At 43.2% G+C, this 16,821-nt stretch overlaps 1 protein-coding gene across 2 annotated transcripts in view; it reads right to left on the reverse strand.

Annotated features, from left to right (window-relative positions):
* The window catches only part of PDE6C (phosphodiesterase 6C), a 60,446-nt gene that overhangs the window by 37,067 nt on the left and 6,558 nt on the right, over window positions 1-16,821 (reverse strand). For both annotated transcript variants that reach the window (XM_067709961.1, XM_067709960.1), the window contains exons 2-8: window positions 16,256-16,408; window positions 16,062-16,151; window positions 14,890-15,030; window positions 11,590-11,664; window positions 10,532-10,596; window positions 10,362-10,428; window positions 3,955-4,002 (exon numbers count right to left, since the gene is read on the reverse strand). In XM_067709961.1, coding sequence (XP_067566062.1) covers window positions 3,955-4,002; window positions 10,362-10,428; window positions 10,532-10,596; window positions 11,590-11,664; window positions 14,890-15,030; window positions 16,062-16,151; window positions 16,256-16,408 — 639 coding nt within the window. The remainder of the gene's footprint in view (window positions 1-3,954; window positions 4,003-10,361; window positions 10,429-10,531; window positions 10,597-11,589; window positions 11,665-14,889; window positions 15,031-16,061; window positions 16,152-16,255; window positions 16,409-16,821) is intronic.

The following is a 16,821-nucleotide window of genomic DNA, read 5'->3' on the forward strand; positions in this document are numbered from 1 at the left end:
TGTTCATTTCTTCTGTCCTCCAAAACCTGTTTAGCTAAATTCTTATATTAAATTATCTCTGTTGAAATACCTAGTGTGGTTTCTGCTTTCCTGACGGATCCATCAAGATCGCTTTTTGTTCTGTGGTGTGATTCCACTTAGTAAACATCTGTCAAGCCCCATGATGTTTCAGGACCTGGGCTAGTTGCTGGGGGTGCAAAGGTGACTAAATCACAGTCCCTAAGCTCAAGATAACAGTCTAGTAGGGAATGCTGACACAGAAGTTCAGCAGTGTTTCTCAAAGTGTTGCCCAAAGATCAAAGGCAACAGATTTTTTTCTTTTTAGCTTGTTTCATAATCTCTGGGCATGCATCTTAAATAGGCTCCCCAGGTAATTCTAAAGTCCTCCGAAGCCTGAGAACCATGGTGTGGCACCTGGACAGCATGCAACAAGGCAAAGGTAGCCAAGCATCCATCAGGCCAGGCTATTCCTTCTTCTGCCTGTCCTCGGCTTATTTAGTCATCCTCAGAGGCTCTGGTTAAGTCTCACCTCTCCCTTGAAGCCTTCTCTAACTTTTTTCACCCATATGGAACTTTTCTTTTTCAGAATTCCATCAGCACTTCTAGACTTGACTGTACAATTTAGCATTTACATAATTTCCAAATGCTTTGGAACTGTTGATTGTTGTCTCTGAGGCTATTTTCTAATCTTACCAAAGAGCTGTTTCATAAACTGTTCAATTCTACCTAAGTGACAGGACAGTGCTGGGCATATAAGGGATGCTCAATAAACAACTGCTTATTAGTTGAAGAGCTTGCCTTTATACTTAGAATGAAAAGCAGAGAAACCAAACCTCAATTCATGCTTCCTAATGGTCAAAGCTTTGGGGGAAAGAAAAAGCAGTGCACGGTGGTTCTCAAAGTCTTCATTTTTGGAAAATACTATGAAATATTTATATACTTATATCCTCACAAGGATGAGAGACAACATCAATAACAGAAAATATTACCTGTGTGCAAGGTAAGCACCTGTGTATTTATTTTTAAAAAGCTTCCAAAATAAGCTTTACTGACTGCCTCTGTTTTTTCAGTACATATTCAGTTGGTACCTGTTCATGTTCATGTCTCTTGCTATTAAGTTAGAGCTTGTTCACAGAAAAGTGATAGAAGGAACTTAAGAGAAATAGGACAAAAACTTAAGACAGAAAATTCTATGTACTTTTTCTTCTGTGAATTGGGATCACTTTAATTCACGTTAAATGAAGAGCCCCTTACTCCACCTCAAGGAACACCCTGAAGACGTCTACTTCCTAATCCCTGGAATCTGTGAACAGGTTACTTTAAATGGGGAAGGCGCATTAAACCAGCAGATGCAATTCAGGTTGTTAGTCAGCTGATCTTAAAATAGGGAAATTATCCTGGATTTTCCAGGTGGACCCAATGTAATTACAAGGATCCTTAAAAGTAGAAAAGAGAGTCAGGATCAAAAATCAGAGAAGGAGATATGACAGCAGAAGCAAAGTCAGGGCGATGTGACTGCTGGCTTTGAAGATGGAAGGGAGCCATGAGACAAGGCAGCTCCAGAAGCTGGAAAAGACAAGGAGGCAGGTTCTCCCCGAGATCCTTTAGAAAGGAACACAGTCCTGCCAGCACCTTGAATTTAGCCCAGTGTGACGCATTTTAGACTTCTGACTCCAGAATCGTAAGATAACTCAGCTGTGTTGCTTTAAGCCACTAAGTGGTAATTGTTACAGCAGCAACAGGAAGCTAATATGTACACCCTTCCCCCAAGAAACGCAGTTTGAGAATCATTGCCTTTGCAGGTTTGTTCTGACCACAGTTCACTTTGAATCATTGGTTTTTTCATTAAACTTCTCAGGTGCAAGAGGGACTAGTGAGAATGGAGGTGGGTGCGAGCAGGTGGACAGAATGGGAAGGCCCAGCAGGGTGGAGGTTTGCGGAGGATGTGCACCCTATCCTGAGTCTACCTTTTGGAATGATCCACAGGGGCAATGCCTATGAGGGAAAACAGAGAGGGAGGCTGAGAGCCCATCAAGATGCAGTCCTGGGCTTCCCTGGTGGCACAGTGGTTAAGAATCCACCTGCCAATGCAGGGGACACGGGTGCAAGCCCCGGTCCAGGAAGACCCCACATGCCGTGGAGCAACTAAGCCTGTGCGCCACAACTACTGAGCCTGTGCTCTAGAGCCTGTGAGCCACAACTACTGAGCCCGCATGCCACAACTACTGAAACCTGCGCTCTAGAGCCCATGAGCCACAACTACTGAAGCCCGCACGCCTAGAGCCTGTGCTCTGCAACAAGAGAAGCCACTGCAATGAGAAGCCCGCGCACCGCAACTAAAGAAAGCCCACATGCAGCAACGAAGACCCAATGCAGCCAAAAATAAATAAATTTATTTTTTAAAAAAAGATGCAGTCCTGACCCCAGGGCTAAGGACAGAAGGAAGGATGGAGAGCTGGGTGGGAGTGTCTTAGACCACAGTGCAGTTCTGAAAGAGTTTGCAGGGCTGAAGGGGATTCCTAGGACCAACAGTGCTGGTCAGAGGAGTCTGGCATCTCCCAGGAACTGGCCTGTGTTAGTATCCCGGCCCACAGGAAGTGCAGCCTCCGTGTGGACAGTGGGTTTCCCAGCCCAGCAGCCATTTGATGGTCATCCTTCCTACAGTCAGAGACCTGAGAAGCATGTTTTCATGGGCACTACACTGATGTTTCCTAGGGAGCCGGCCAATTCCTATAGGCTGGAGGTTTACCCCAGGTGGGTGCCCAGCCTCCTCTGCGCCGTCAGAGCCCTTGTGTGGCTGCTCCCACGGGGGCCACACGAGGACCCCACACACACAGAAAGCACAGGCCCCCAAACCTCTGAGCGTGGCCCGATTCTTCTGGGCCAGCTCCCTGCCCTCCCTGTTCAGACTATGACTGCTTAAGGTTCAGACACCTTAGAGAGTCCTAGTCCCTTTTTCCTGCCTGTGCACTCCTTCCTGGCACCCAGTTGCCATAAACAGAGGGGTCAGTGCTGGGCACAGTGTGGTCACAATTAGGCCTTCGGAGGCAAGGAGGAAGGAGCTAGAGCAAACGCCATGTGGTGTCTGCACGCTTCCACGGTGGTGAGCAGAGAGGAGTGCGGAGAGCAGGAGGAAACCTGCCCCGTAACTGGGCGAGTGAGCACAGGTTTCCCAGGCCTGGGGGCCCCTGCTGCTGAGGGTGCGCCCCTCACCCCACCCACCCCAGGCCGGCTTCGGCTGTGCCACGTGGGCAGAGATGGGGCTCTGTGGGCGTGTCGGGGTGAGACCGGAAGACGGACGCTAGTGGCCCCCACTGGGAAGGCCATCTCCACTCCCGACTGGGGCTGGGCTCCAACTGGATGTCTGCTAAAACAGGACACAGAACGGCAAGGGCCAGAAGGAGGAAAAGGAGAGGTTGCCGGGCCAATGGTCAGGTGGGGAGGGGGTGGAAGAGGGGACAGGTGGGGAGGGGCATCTCTGGATGTTGGAGGAGGAAAGATAAAACCAAGAGTCTGACAGCAGGAGGGGCTCCCAAGAACCCAACAAGAAGTTCCTTTTCCTGATAACAGCAGCAATAAGCCTCCGGGACGGGCCCGAGAAACCTCCAAAGGGCTGAACCCAGGTGGTAGGATGTATCCAGCTAATCATTCAGGCGGAGACCATTTACTGAGCACCTGTGACGTGCCAGGGCTGGTTTAGGCACTGGGTGGGAGAAGTGGCAGCCCCCCCGCCAAATGCTGGGGTGACAAACACCCTTCTCTCCTCCCCCCTCTTCTCCTTTCCCTGAAGAACGTGCTACTTGGTGGCCACCAGCCCAGCCAGGGTGAGTGGGACATAAGCCTTGCGTGTGCCTCCTGGTCACCCCCGAGCATAAGGCAGGCTCTGGGGATGGAGAGGGTCAGTGCTGCCCCCCTCCCCGCACTGACAGGGGAGGCCTGGCAGAGGGCAGTTACCTGAAATGTGAAGTATTCATCCGCTGGGGCGTTCAGCATGTTGCAGATCTGTTACAAAGCAAGAGGAGCCATTAAGCCACAAAGCAGAACGAGAAAGAACGCGGGGAGCAAGGGTTTCCTCCCTGGGTCTCCACAGCTCGCAAATTATTCACCCTAGACCTCAGTGAGGCCACATGTGCTAACAACACGCTGGAGTCGAGGTGAGCTGGGACCTGGGCCCCCTTTACTGGAGTGCTTGCATCTGAGCAAACGTCTCCTGGAGCAACAGAATACAAAGAAACTATAAGGGACTAAAAACAACTGCATGCATGCCCAGCTGGGGCAAATCATGAACGATAAGACACAAAAAGGCCACAAACCAACTGCCACTCCTGAGGTGCCAGGAGCAAAGCAGGGGACTGCTGTTATCCCTGCACACAGCACGGCCAAGGGGGTGGGCAGACTACTTAAACCGCCCCTCCGGCCCGACCCACCAATCCGCCCCCACCCTCGCCCCTCCCAGGAAGCAAACAAGGGCACCTGTGTCTTGTTTTCGCTCCCTCAAGCTGCGGCGAGTGCCAATAAAGCCTCGCCTGAATTTCTCCTCTGGCCTCTTACCAATTGCTATTGATTAAAGAGTCCAAGGACCTGGGTGGGTAACAAAGTTAGCTTCTCTTCTACTAATTAAGTCACTGGATGACATTTAGCCCCATCTCTGCTCCTTCCTACTCTCTCAGCCTCTAAGGATTCTTCTTCCAAATTCAAAGCAACTAGTTGTTCAGATCAAGGAGAGGAGGAGTCTAAGCAAAAGGGCCTTTCTGCCTGGGCAGGTGTGGCAGCAATGCTGGGAAGGCTCTGTTTTCCTTCTTTTTTTTTTTTTTTCTGATGTGGGATCCGGGTTGGAAGAAAGTGGCTAAGGGGCAGGAGGGAAAAGCCAGACAGCGTTTTAGGTACGCCAAAGTAAATATTCATTACGAGACATCACTTTAAGTACTAAACTCAGAGACTATTGCTCACATCCATAAGGACAAGAAATCATTCCATTTTTGGGTCATTTCGGATTATCTTTACATCAGGTCAAATCAACAAATGGGTCTTTTTTTTTTTTAAGTAACAAGCAGTGGATTTAATTTTTTGGGGGGAGTTTTTTTTTTTATTCAAATGGCAAGTCACAAAAATTATAATCATCCTCATCAGTTCACTCAGTCCCGTGTAATTAATTTTTTTTCATCTTGATCTTTTGTTAGCACTTTTATGAATTCATCAGTTTTCCATTAGAGTTCTGAAAATGCTTATTCATTCAGTTCAGCAGTATAGTCAGTTACCAGAAACCTGTACTTGTCAGAGTCTTTTCCATGAATTCCTTGAAGATGAAACCCTTTTATAGGAATATATTTGCAAAAGCATCAGAGTAAACCCAGAACTGTCTGTAAATGACAAAAGACTTAAAAATGACCACGGTTAAAGATTTGATGAAAGTTCATAATAATGCAATTGACAAGGAAATTTAGTTATTTCTGAGATATGTAAAGCAATAACTAGAATTATGACTTATAACATTATACCAGAACATATAAGATTTTTAGAAATTTCATGTAATGTCTGAAACATTTATATTAATGTCTTAATAAAAGACAATATCTTTCTTTCCACCAAAATTACATTAGATACTTTATTTTTGTTTGTTTTTGTTTTTCCAGCATCATGATTTAATTAAGGGAGCACATTCATTGTAGAGAATATATTGATGACTGTGAATGTGACTCCTCATTACAGCCTTAAAATTTTTGAAACACCAAAGCACAAAGATGTCAATTATATATCCAGACTACAGGTACAAAACAAATACATGCATTTTCCATGCTCCAAAACTGAGCACACACTGTACTGTCACAGGGAAGGGGTTTACCAATGAAGACCTGACAATAAAGTACTCAAGATTGATATACCAAAATAAAATATAAAATAGGAGTTTATAAAAACAAGTTTGACAATAGCAGAGAGGACCCTTTGCATTTCTGAGCAAAAATGCACTTCATTATATGTACTCTCTCCTAAAATGAATAAACTGGTCACTTGAGAATGCTCTGTTTATTTCTTCTATTATACTACAACATTCTCCATGTGTTGGAAAGAAAAGTATTGTGCAGGATCTGTGGGATAAGCATACATGTGGATGGAGCAGCACAACTGCACTGGTTCTTGCAACTCACTTCCAGATAAGGAGAAAGTGTTATTCATTAGTATGGCCCAGTCTCAGCCAATATTCAGTTTGGAAAGACACTGGGTTAAGATCAGAATGATCTCAAATTCCAAGTTCTAGAATTGATGATTTTATATGCCACTGTATTAGCCAGGCATCTTTTCTTTTTATTTTAAATTTTTATTGCAGTATAGTTCATCTATAATGTTGTGTTAGTTTCTACTGTACAGCAAAGTGAATTGGCCACACATACCCATATATCCACTCTTCTTTACATTCCCCTCCCATACAGGTCATTATAGAGTATTGAGAAGAGCTCCCCGATAAATTAGATACTTTAAATCATAGCATTTTAAAGTTAGAAGGCACTTTAATAATTGTTTAAGCTTTTCTTTTCAAAGATGAGGAAATAGAAGCCCAAAGAGGATAAGTGATTTTGTTCAAATTCATGGGATGAAACGAGAACCGGGATCTCCAGTGAGGTTGCTGGTAGAATCACCTCTCCTGCTAGGGGGTGGGGAAAGCCCTGATTTGTATCATTAACCAATTCCATATTGTAAATACTGCCACCATGGAGGATTTCAAGTTGTCAACAGTTTAACAACCTGCTTACCAAACTCCCAAAAATCTACCAGTCTGGTGAGTAGGTAAGAGCAGGCCTCTCTATCTAGTGCGCTAACTGTGCCGGCCCCTCTGGCCCAAGGGAAGTGCTTTCTGAGAGTGCTTGAGCCAGGTCTACTGTTTTTGTACTACTCTTACAAAGCAAATGGGACCGTCTTTCAAAATCTTTGTTAGTATATACAGTCTAAGAATTTAAGGACCCATTTGTGCTATCCATTCATTTTTATAACCTAATTTGAATAAATAACATGAACTGATGGGCTGAGCATCCTTCAGGTGTGTGTAAAAGAGACAAAAAGCAGTTTAGTTCTCTTTTCTGATCTTTCCATCAACAGTATCTGTTTTGGTCCAGGCTTTTCCAGCCTTTCGAGAACATCTATAGATGGGTCAAGGTCCTCAAGGCCAAGTATTTCACTCAATATTCAAAAATCCCTGGTGGCACAGTGGATAAGAATCCTCCTGCCAATGCAGGGGACACAGGTTTGATCCCTGGTCCGGGAAGATCCCACATGCCGTGCAGCAACTAAGCCCGTGTGCCACAGCTACTGAGCCTGCGCTCTGGAGCCCGCAAGCCACAACTATTGAGCCTCAGTGCCACAACTACTGAAGCCCACACACCTAGAGCTCACGCTCCACAACAAGAGAAGCCACCGCAATGAGAAGCCCGGACACCGCAATTAAGAGCAGCCCATGCTCATCACAACTAGAGAAACCCTCACGCAGCAACGAAGACCCAACGCAGCCAAAAATAAATAAATATATTTATTTAAAAAAAAATCCTCTCTACCCTCCCCATCTCTCTCTGTCTCTGTTTCTGTCTCTCTGTCTTCTCTGTCTCTCTCTAGGTTTATAGGTCATCTTGATTCCAGCTTGGTTTGATCCTGTATTTAATGCCTCCAATTCTATAAATGTAATTCTACAAACTAATTTTCATTTTTAATATCTCATGTTTTCAACTCTAAAAAGTCACTCAACTGAAGTCTGCCGCTTCCCAGTCGGAGCTGGGATTTACTGGTTTGATGAGAACTCTGTGGGCATGTGTTCCCCAAGTCCAGCAAGGTCCAGCTGAAGGACCTCTGAGACTGCTCACCTGAAAGCCTGCCTTTACTCTACTAGAAAGGGTTTGCGGGAAAATTATCAAGGGAAAAGTTTGAAGAAGCTAAAAGGAAAAGTTTCAAGCAGTCTAGAGGAGCATCATATATATACAATTAATTATGATTTAAATTGCACATCATGGACTTCCCTGGTGGCGCACTGGTTAAGAATCCGCCTGCCAGTGTAGGGGACACGGGTTTGAGCCCTGGTCCGGGAAGATCCCACATGCCGCAGAGCAAGTAAGCCCGTGTGCCACAACTACTGAGCCCATGTGCCACAACTACTGAAGCCCGTGCGCCTAGAGCCTGTGCTCCGCAACAAGAGAAGCCACCGCAATGAGAAGCCCGCGCACCGCAACGAAGAGTAGCCCCCACTCGCCACAACTAGAGAAAAGCCTGCGCGCAGCAATGAAGACCCAATGCAGCCAAAAATAAATAAATGAATAAATATATTTTTAAAAATTGCACATCATTTTTATTATCCAGAAAACAGCATATATGGAATTTAAAAAAATGGTACAAATGAACTTATTTACGAAACAGAAATAGAGTCACAGATGTAGAAAACAAACATGGTTACGGGGGAGGGATAAATTGGGAGATTGGGGTTGACATATACACTCTACTATATATAAAATAGATAACTAATAAGGACCTACTGTATAGCACAGGGAACTCTGCTCAGTACTCTGTAATGACCTATATGGGAAAAGAATCTAAAAAGGAGTGGATATATGTATATGTATAACAGATTCACTTTGCTGTAGTACAGCAGAAACTAACACAACATTGCAAAGCAACTATACTCCAATAAAAAAAAAATTTTTTAAGTGGGGCATAAATTTCTTTATACTGGCTACAGCAGCTTTGGGGTATCACACTTGCTAAAAACCCTAAATAGAGCCTGGTAGATGGGATGCTGGGAAACCGAGGACAGGGGCCAGTGCTCAAGCTATTTGGCTATTTTGGTGAGGCTGAAAAATTGTGGTATCTGTGGATTCAGTTAGGAATGAATTGGAATATTTTGGTCATTACCACCAGGTCAGGAAGGACATTTAAAAATATTTCAATTATAAAAAAAAAGGGGGGCGGGAATTCCCTGGTGGTCCAGTGGTTAGGACTCCACGCTTTCACTGCCAAGGACCAGGGTTTGATCCCTGGTTGGGGAACTAAGATCCCACAAGCCACGTGGTGTGGCCAAAAAAAAAAAATTTTTTTTCAAAAATTTTCAATTATTTTGGGGCAATTTTGAAAACATGACATTTGTTAGTATATATTACTGTTTACTCCTAACAGACATAAGATTGCTTCTCCCTTCTTCTTCTTTTCTTCCCCTTTGGCATGTCTCTACACTAAGAGATCATGTCACCTGGTAAGGCCACCTGGTCCTGTAAACCAACTAAGCCCAGAGTTTGGGCATCCTCCTTGAAACCCAGGGTAAACCATCCCCACACAGAAAGATTATCTTGCAGTCACAATAGAACTTTCCTTACTCTGTCACCATTCTGAACCCAGAAATGTTCACACTAAGCAGAGGCAGATTTGTGACAGTAAAAGAAAAAACACTAGACAACCTAGATTTTGTTTCACTTCCCCTATGACCCTTGGGTGACTCTTTTAGTCACTGTAATTCACATGCCCATATACTAAATAATGAAGATGCATGAACACTAGCAAAACACAATGCCAACACTAAAGAAGAAACAACTATGCAAATAAAGGCTTAAAATTTTTTTTTAGAAACTTGGGTTTGAAGAGGGAAGAAGGAAAAATGCCAACATAAAGAAACATTAAAAGCACCGAACATTCTTGCGGGGAGGAATCTTGATGCGAAAAAAAAAAATGACACAGATGGTGGAACAGCCCAACTAGGGAGAGAAATGAGCCATGAGAAGGAAGGAAAGTATGGTCAAGGCCGAGTGGGAAAGCTACAGAGACCTGGTCCTCTGGCCCTGAGGCCTATGGGACCTACCGGAGACCTGTTGTTTGTTGTCTTCCCACCCCTGACCTTTCTCAGCCAGACCTGGCCTACTGTCCCCCCATCCCACCCTCCCCTGAGAGACCAGGGCAAAAATCTTCACTTCATCTATCAACTCACTACATTTTGCATTGCAATCAGTGGCAAAGTTCTTTCTTTATATATATTTTCCTTTTTGTCAGTAATTTTCCTTGTTTCAAAAGTCTTGACCAAGGGAACTATACTTAAGATCAAATTAAACCCAGAATGAACCATAGTCATGAACTGCCAAAGGATGTCTGAAATTTGTGTGGCCGCAGAATAAGAGGTTGGGGGATGGATTAATCTTTCTCATGTTAACTAAATATTTTCTTGTAGAGTTTAGGAGTTTCTAGTTCACTTACATTTGACCGCCAAGATTCCTCTCTCCTATGTCCTGTGCCAAACCTCACCCTTACCTGGTGCATTCTTACTTTCATAATTGTTCCCATCTCTTGGCTAATAAAAGTTTCATCCAATGTTATGTAAGATTTGAATTTGTTCAATAACTTACAAATCCATTTTCAGCAACGTATGTTGGCAACCCACTAATGAGAGTCCAGTGGTCCGCAGGAGGTGTCCTTGAAGAAGATTAGAAGAAAGAAAATCATTGCTATACAGAGAAATGCACTGGATACAAAAATAAAATGGCAACTCCTGCCGCTGCCTCATGGCAATACTCACGGAATGACTCTGATCTCTTCTTTTCCGTGTAAAATGTAATCGATGATTTTATAAAACGTGACTTCCTAAGAGGAAAGAAAGAGAATATGAGAAAAATCTTACTTCTCAAAGAAAACACTTTTCCTTAATGAACTTATATTTTAAAATTTAAATAACACCTTATTTCCCAACCACATTTCTCTGCGTAACATAAATTACCAAACTACTCATGTCCTAATTATAAGCCTGTAATAAGACTGGAAATATCACTGGCCACTTATCTATATGAATAAGCCTATTGAACTAATATTAGAAAGTTGAATTCAGCCTAACAGCTTCTAGGGGAATCTTGGGTTTTAATTTCTTTCTATTGTCCAGAAATAACCGACTAATCACTCCAGTGGAACGAGTCATGGAATTTCTCAACCACAGTCAATGTTTTCCCTTCCCAGCTGTACAGGGGCCAGTGGTCAAGCTTCCAGCACTTGCTTTTCTGAACAGGGTGCCTCGGAAGCAGGATTCGGTGGATACATTGTCAAAGCTGGAAGCAACTTGAAAACTGGTCTTTCTACTTCTTTGGGCAGATGAAGAACCTGAACATTCCATCCCATGCCTTCCCTTTCCTGTGTGCTGGGGATACCGTGGTGGAACAAGCTTCCTACGAAGCTTGCAGTCAAGGGGGAAAGTAAATCTAACCCAACCCTTCCCTGGAGATCCCAGTCCAGGGTGTCAGAAGAAGGTCCTGGGCTCAGTGTGTTTAAAAAACTGTGCAGGAGGCTCTGACGCATCCCTCCCTATGGAGAAGCACTGATCCACCAAGCCCTGGCTTCATAGAAAACGAAACTGAGAAGTTAAACAATGAGTGAAGGCGAGAGCCACCCAGCTGGTTTGGGGCAGAGCTGGGACTTGAACCGCAACCTCCTTGTCCGGTGCTCTTTCTACTACTCCAAGGCCCCCCAGGAAGTCACAGGACTAGAACCTTCTAGTCCTTCTCGAGCCAGCGCTCTTTCCTTTACACATGGCCTCCTCTAGTTCTAGCGCCTGGTACAGATATCATCAACAAAGACGTCTGCACTCACTCTGCCATCTGGTGTCTTTGGACCCTTATAAGGCTCGACTTCTCCAAGCTTGACAGGCCACTCATCGTAGAATTCCTGGAGGCAATTATATTTAAACATTATTAAGCAAACTGTTCCGTGACCTACCATATCTTATACGAAGGTCATTGGTTTGCATGTTTTATGTTAACTGATAATCCTGGAATTTTAAAGCTCTTTTTCAGCAATACCACTCATGAACTTGCGACTGTGAATAAGTCAACCTTTTTAATCTGTAAAATGGGGACAATAATAAAATTTATACTATAGGGTCATTGTGTGGATTAAATGAATAATACAGAGCACCTACCCTGACACAGAGCTAAAAGTACTTAATAGATAGCAGCTCTTTTATAGACAATTAAACTAAATCCAGATAGGTTAAGAGGCTTGTCCAAAGTCACGCAGAATGGACAACAGTGTTGCTTGCCTTACCCAACATTCAATTCCCCCTCTTCCTTGCTAACAAAACCTAATTTTATTTAGTTATCAGGTGGTGATTTGTTCAGGGAAGATGGGCCCTGCACAGCTCACGAGTGGTCTATGTAAGGTGGCTGGAATTAGTTTGAGGGCAGGTATGTGGCCTGGATATGGACAGTGAAGGAGAAGTCTTCCAAGGGCCTTCTGATGAAAGGTTTTCTTTAGACGAAGGGCGATGAGGATGATATTTGTAGGAAATGTCTCCCAATTTTGTCAAGTCTGTGAACCAGGTCTTGAGCTGCAATAGCCACCTTACCACCACAAGAAGAGACCTCACCAACAATGCTGAAGGGAGCAGAGACTTTACCAGGAAAAAATGAAAAGCACCTGGGACTCTGATGCCTGTATTGAGCTCTGAATTAATCAGCCATAGAACTGCCCTATTTTGGGACTTCTTGTTAAATGAGATAATAACTGTCATATTACTAAAGATGCTTTTAGTTGGGTCTGATGTTACTTGCAGCCAAAAGCATCCTAACTAATACAGTCAGCTAGAAACTCCCAGAGCCAGGATCAGAACTCAGCCCTCCTGACACTTGGTCCCATGTTTATCCACTTAGAACAATTATTGTGAAAAGATCATTTCCAATCACATGGAGAGTAATAAATATAGATGATATGGTATTCATTAGTTATGTTGAACTAGGAGAGCTCCAACAGAATTAATGAAGCAAGATGAGAAATGAGCATTATATTGTGTGAGTAATATTAAATATTTTTAAATTTCTACTTTAAAATAATTTTAACTTTTCAGAATATAAATCCTCAAACTGGTAATAAAAATACACTTTATTTTTATGCCCTAATATGTGCTGGACACTATATAGATATAGATTTAGACATTTAGCTATAGATAGATAGATATGAATATACAATTTCCAAATAATCTCAAACCCTCAGAGCTGATGAGAGAAGTCCTCATTTTACAGATGCATAAACCAAGAATCAAGGAGGTTAAAAGAAGTTGCTGAAAAGAAGCACAAAATCAAAGAACTGACACTACCCAACTTTGAGCCTTACTATATAGCTACCATAATCAAGAGAGTGTGACACCGGTGGAAGAATAGACAAAGAAATCAATGGAACAGAATAGAGAGCCCAGAAATAGACCCACACAAATATTATCAATTGATCTTTGGCAAAGCAGCAAAGGCAATGGAGAAAGAATAGTCTTTTCAACAATTGTACTGGAACAATTGGACATCCACATGCAAAAAAAAAAAAAAAGAATCTAGATATAGATCTTATGACTTTCATGAAAAACAACTCACAATGGATCATAGACCTAAATGTAAAATGCAAAATTATAAAACTTCTAGAAGATGACATAGGAGAAAATCTAGGTGAACTTGGGTTTGGTGGGATTTTTTTAGATACAACACCAAAAAATGGAAAAATTAGACTTCATTAAAATTAAAAGCTTCTGCTCTGCACAAGATACTGTTAAGAGAAAGAAAATATAATACTCTGGGAGAGAATATTTGCAAAACACATATCTAATACAGGATTTGTATTTAAAATACTTAAAAATGAATGATAAGAAAATAACCCAATTAAAAAGTGAGCAAAAGATCTGAACAGTCATCTCCCCAAAGAAGACATACAGATGGGAAATAAGCATTTGAAAAGATGCCCACATCACATGTCGTCAGGAAATGCAAATTAAAACAATGAGATACCGCTACACACCTATCAGAATGGCCAAAATCTGGAACACTGACAAAACCAAATGCTGGCGAGGATGTGGAGCAACAGGAACTCTCAATTATTGCCAGTGGGCATGCAAAATGGTACAGTCACTTTGGAAGACACTGTGGCTGTTTCTTACAAAGCTAAACATAGTCTTATCATGTGATCCAGCAATAGCCCTTCTTGGTATTTACCCAAAGGAGTTAAAAACTTACGTCCACACAAGAATCTACACACATTAACAGCAGCTTTACCCATAATTGCCAAAATTTGGAAGCAACCAAGATGTCTTGCAGTAGCTGAATGATTAAGCAAACTATGGTGTATCCAGACAAGGGAATATTATTCAGCATTAAAAAGAAATGAGCTATTAAGCCATGAAAAGACATGGAGGAAACACAAATGCATGTTGCTAAGGGAGATAATTTAATCTGAAAAACCTACATGCTGTATGATTCCAACTATATGGCGTTACAGAGAAGGCAAAACTACAGAGGGAGTACAAACATCAGTAGTTGCCAGGGGGCTGGGGTGGGGAGAGGAAGGGCCCAATAGGCGGAGCACAGAGGGTTTTTAGGGGGGAAAACTATGCTGTATGATACTGTAATGGCAGATATATGACACTATGTATTTGTCAAAATGCATAGAACAGTATAACACAGACAGCTGAATGTAAACTGTGGACATTAGTTAATAATGACACATCAATATTGATTCAACAACTGTAACAAGTACCGCATCAACGCAAGATGTTAATAACAGGGGAAAGGGCGGGGGTAGGGAAGGAAGAGGTCACGTATGGGAACTCTCTGATCTTGCTGCTCATTTTTTCTGTAAACCTAACATTACCCTAAAAGAATAAAGTCTATTAATTAAAAAAAAAAAGACTTGTTGAAGACATATAGTCAGGAAGTGGAAAAGCCAAGCTTAGATCTTTTTTGCTCCAAAAACGTACATGTTTACCTCTATACCATACTTTCTTGGCACTGGTTCTTACGATCTACCGTGACTAGTAGTTTACATAGCGTATCCATTTTTTTTAATGGATTGCATTTCATATGATGTGCATTTTATAGGTGATGTTAGGTGAGACCAAATGTAGGGAACAGTGACCTTCTCCTTGGTCATGTCCAGCAGTCCAATGGAGTATCGTTCACAGTTCAGGTATGTTCTAACAGTGTAGAGAGCTTTGTGAAACTGTCGCTCAACATCTGTGAGCTCTTCAAATACTTTGTTGGCTGACCACATGAGGATCTGAAAGTGAGTATTAAACAGAAAACAATCAGAACAAAATACAGTACGAAGAGGAGCATCAGTCAGAAGAAAGCAGGAGGTGCATCAGATAAAATGAATTGCATTGCAAACAACGCAATTCCATTTTGGCACATGTACAAGTCCAACAGATGACTCAGATTTTCTGAGTGGGATGATGAGTAGACCTTTTGCAAGGATGTGGGTTTATGAAAGGGGAGAAGCCATGATTGGTCCCCATGTCCAAATGTTTTGGCTCAAAGGGCAAGTGATCTAACAATAAATGCAGAGACAGTTCCTGGGCAGAGGGTCCAGTATTGGTGGCCCACTGGCTCCTGCCGGTCCCTATGGGGAGAAAGCCACATGCCTCCTTCCATGCATCCTAAGCTAGTCAAAGGTCTCCTTACCCGGACAGTGAGCCCAGGACGAGACCTTGGAAGTCCTCCATCCTAACCACCCTCCCACCATTGTACTCATGAAGAAACAGAGGTCCACAGAGCGGTCCAACTCAGGTATCCTGGCTACCAATGTTGTTCTTTATCCCTCTGGCTCAAGGAGGCAACAGAGGAGTGATGTGCTTCTCAAATTAATACCTTTACTATGTATTGGGTTGGCCAAAAAGTTCGTTCGGGTTTTTCCGTAAGATTTTACAGAAAAACCCAAACGAATTTTTTGGCCAACCCAATACCAGGAATACATAGTTCTGCTAAAAGCTTTATGTGAACTAATTCATTCAATGACCATTTAATAGTCACAACAACCATGTGGGGTAAGTACTACAATTACCACTGCTATCTCATAGAGGAAGAAACCACAGCCACCCAGGATACGGACCGAAGAAAGCAAGCCAGCTGTACCTACAGATAGAGGGACAGGAAGATGGGGTGGGGGGGAGGGGACATACGAGGACACTGAGGATAGACGTTTGGGGATCTTATCCATGTGGTGTGGATAGGAAGGGTCTGGGCTTGTTGCCTCTGGGTTGCTTTGTCAGACAGGTCAGCATGGAGTGGTTAATGTCACCTTCTCTTTACCTGACTTCTTCGGGATTCAATACTGTACAAGTAGTTGGTATGATGAAGCTTTAGGATGACAGAAACAAAGCTGAGGTATTTGGAAAAGACCTACAGATGGCAGAGAAAAACAAATTAGGTGTGACATCTTTCTTTCAGTTATACAACAAATAAATTTCCTGCGCCTCCTATGGAATGCCCAGGGTTAGCGTTACCTCTTCATCCCGTTTGGAAAATTCAGATGCATCTACTTTGTTAACTGCCATAACCACAGCAAGAACCTCCTTGCCCGTCACGATGGGGGTTGCCAGCAGGTTCCTGGTGACATACCCGGTTTGTCTGTCCATGAAGTCAGAAAAATGGCTGTTCTGCAAGATACATTCACACATTTGCCAAAGCAGCATAGGACCATGAGTGTAGACGTAGGAATGGCAACAGATCATCCTCTCTAGTCCAAGTCCTACCAACAGATAACCAGGGCCGCTGCACAGTGGTCCCGAGCAAACAGTCCCCACCCACCTCTCACCCTCAATTAGAGAGAATGAATGAAGCACAGAATGAAACTGCCCGTTTCCGAATGAGCATTTCCCGCCTGAACTATGGTCTATCCCGGTTAGGCTGAGGTTGGGCCAGGAGAAAAGAGGTGATGTTGTGGCCAAATGGAAAGTGAGGTTCTAAGAGGGAGGCGGGGGGAAGATGCAGGATTACAACAGGCAGAAAGTGTGTGTCAGAAGGAGAGCACAGCTGGGATTCCGCAGAGCTCTTCTTTTTAATCACAGCA

Source organism: Pseudorca crassidens, chromosome 16, assembly GCF_039906515.1.
Source record: "Pseudorca crassidens isolate mPseCra1 chromosome 16, mPseCra1.hap1, whole genome shotgun sequence".
Taxonomy (NCBI): domain Eukaryota; kingdom Metazoa; phylum Chordata; class Mammalia; order Artiodactyla; family Delphinidae; genus Pseudorca; species Pseudorca crassidens.